General features: G+C 34.7%; 1 protein-coding gene across 1 annotated transcript in view; it reads right to left on the bottom strand.

Moving 5' to 3' along the window:
* Positions 1 to 203: 203 nt before the first annotated feature.
* LOC108749845 (probable citrate synthase 2, mitochondrial) overlaps positions 204 to 1295 on the bottom strand; it is a 22593-nt gene continuing 21501 nt past the window's right edge. Inside the window, exon 4 of the mRNA XM_018488822.1 lies at positions 204 to 709. Coding sequence (XP_018344324.1) covers positions 443 to 709 — 267 coding nt within the window. The 3' untranslated portion in view covers positions 204 to 442. The remainder of the gene's footprint in view (positions 710 to 1295) is intronic.

Genomic DNA, 1295 nt, shown 5'->3' with positions numbered 1-1295 from the left:
TATATATATACTATATATATATATAATTAATTTATACAGGTATATTGTGTGATTAACATGTTTTTATTGTCATTCATTGAAAATATCGACAGCGGGAAGAGAATTAACGCGAATTCGTTGATGGGGAACATTGATGTGTCTGCTCTTAATAATTTTACATTTAGATAATACATTAGATGTAATTATTTGTCGTGTTTAATACCCCTAGCCTTGTCTCTTTCATTCTCCACTCTCTCCTTCTCTCTCACTCTCTTCCAATCACACTGTCATTTGCTCAATAAGGCGCGGGCTCGTTGAGGTGTCTCCGTCGAGGTTGGTATCAAAAATGATATTCTATCAAAGTTCCTGGTGCCGCGGTTGACGCTCGAATAAAATTGAGGTCAGGAAACGACGAGACTTCGAGGTGATGCTGGTCGATCGTCGATCCAGTGAGAAACGGTTCTTAAGCCTTGACAGCCTTCATAAGGAGATCGGTGCTGAGGGACTTAGGTCTCTCGATGGGTAGTCCTAAAGCGCGATCCCAAACGAGAGAAGCGAGCACGCCCAACGCGCGCGATACGCCGAACAGAACCGTGTAGTAATTCATCTCCTTCATACCATAGTATTGCAACAGCACACCAGAATGTGCGTCCACATTCGGCCACGGGTTCTTCACCTTGCCAGTCTCCAACAAGATTGGCGGAACTACCTTGTACACTTGTGCTACAAGCTGTAAAGCAGAAAACGTCAACATTGATATTAATATCAAAATTTGATGCAAATTATTAACACTTGGAATTAAATCAGAATTATGCTAATTGAATTCCGAATAGAGTGACTGATATGAATGTGAGAAAAAAAATTACTGATTAAAAAAAATATTATTATAGTTTAATCAATTAAATGTAATGGACACGGGCTGTTAAGCAAATATTTGTTAATTTTAAACAAATATTTATTAATTCAAACAATTAACATGTTGTCACATGACTCACTGTATATTTAATTTAAATATTTGATTAAATGAGAATAAATTGAAATGGATAGAAATAAATTCATTTCGACATTTCCGATTTCTGATTTTTCGAATCCATGAATATATCTGAATTCAACATGGTGAATAACTCTTTTGTATTTCAATCAAAAAATAATCTAATACGGATATGAATCATTCAATTCAACATGATGAATAGCTTATTTCATATGTGTATCCGAGTAAAAAAAAAAATACTTATGTTATAAATAAGTTAGCCGTAAATACATCCCAGTTCAAAATTATGAATAAGAACAATCTCGTTCGAATTCACATAAATTTA

The sequence above is a fragment of the Trachymyrmex septentrionalis genome, unplaced genomic scaffold (genome assembly GCF_001594115.1).
Source record: "Trachymyrmex septentrionalis isolate Tsep2-gDNA-1 unplaced genomic scaffold, Tsep1.0 scaffold32, whole genome shotgun sequence".
Taxonomy (NCBI): domain Eukaryota; kingdom Metazoa; phylum Arthropoda; class Insecta; order Hymenoptera; family Formicidae; genus Trachymyrmex; species Trachymyrmex septentrionalis.
The sequence above is the reverse complement of the archived record's forward strand: the minus strand, read 5'-3'. Positions and strand labels throughout refer to the sequence as shown.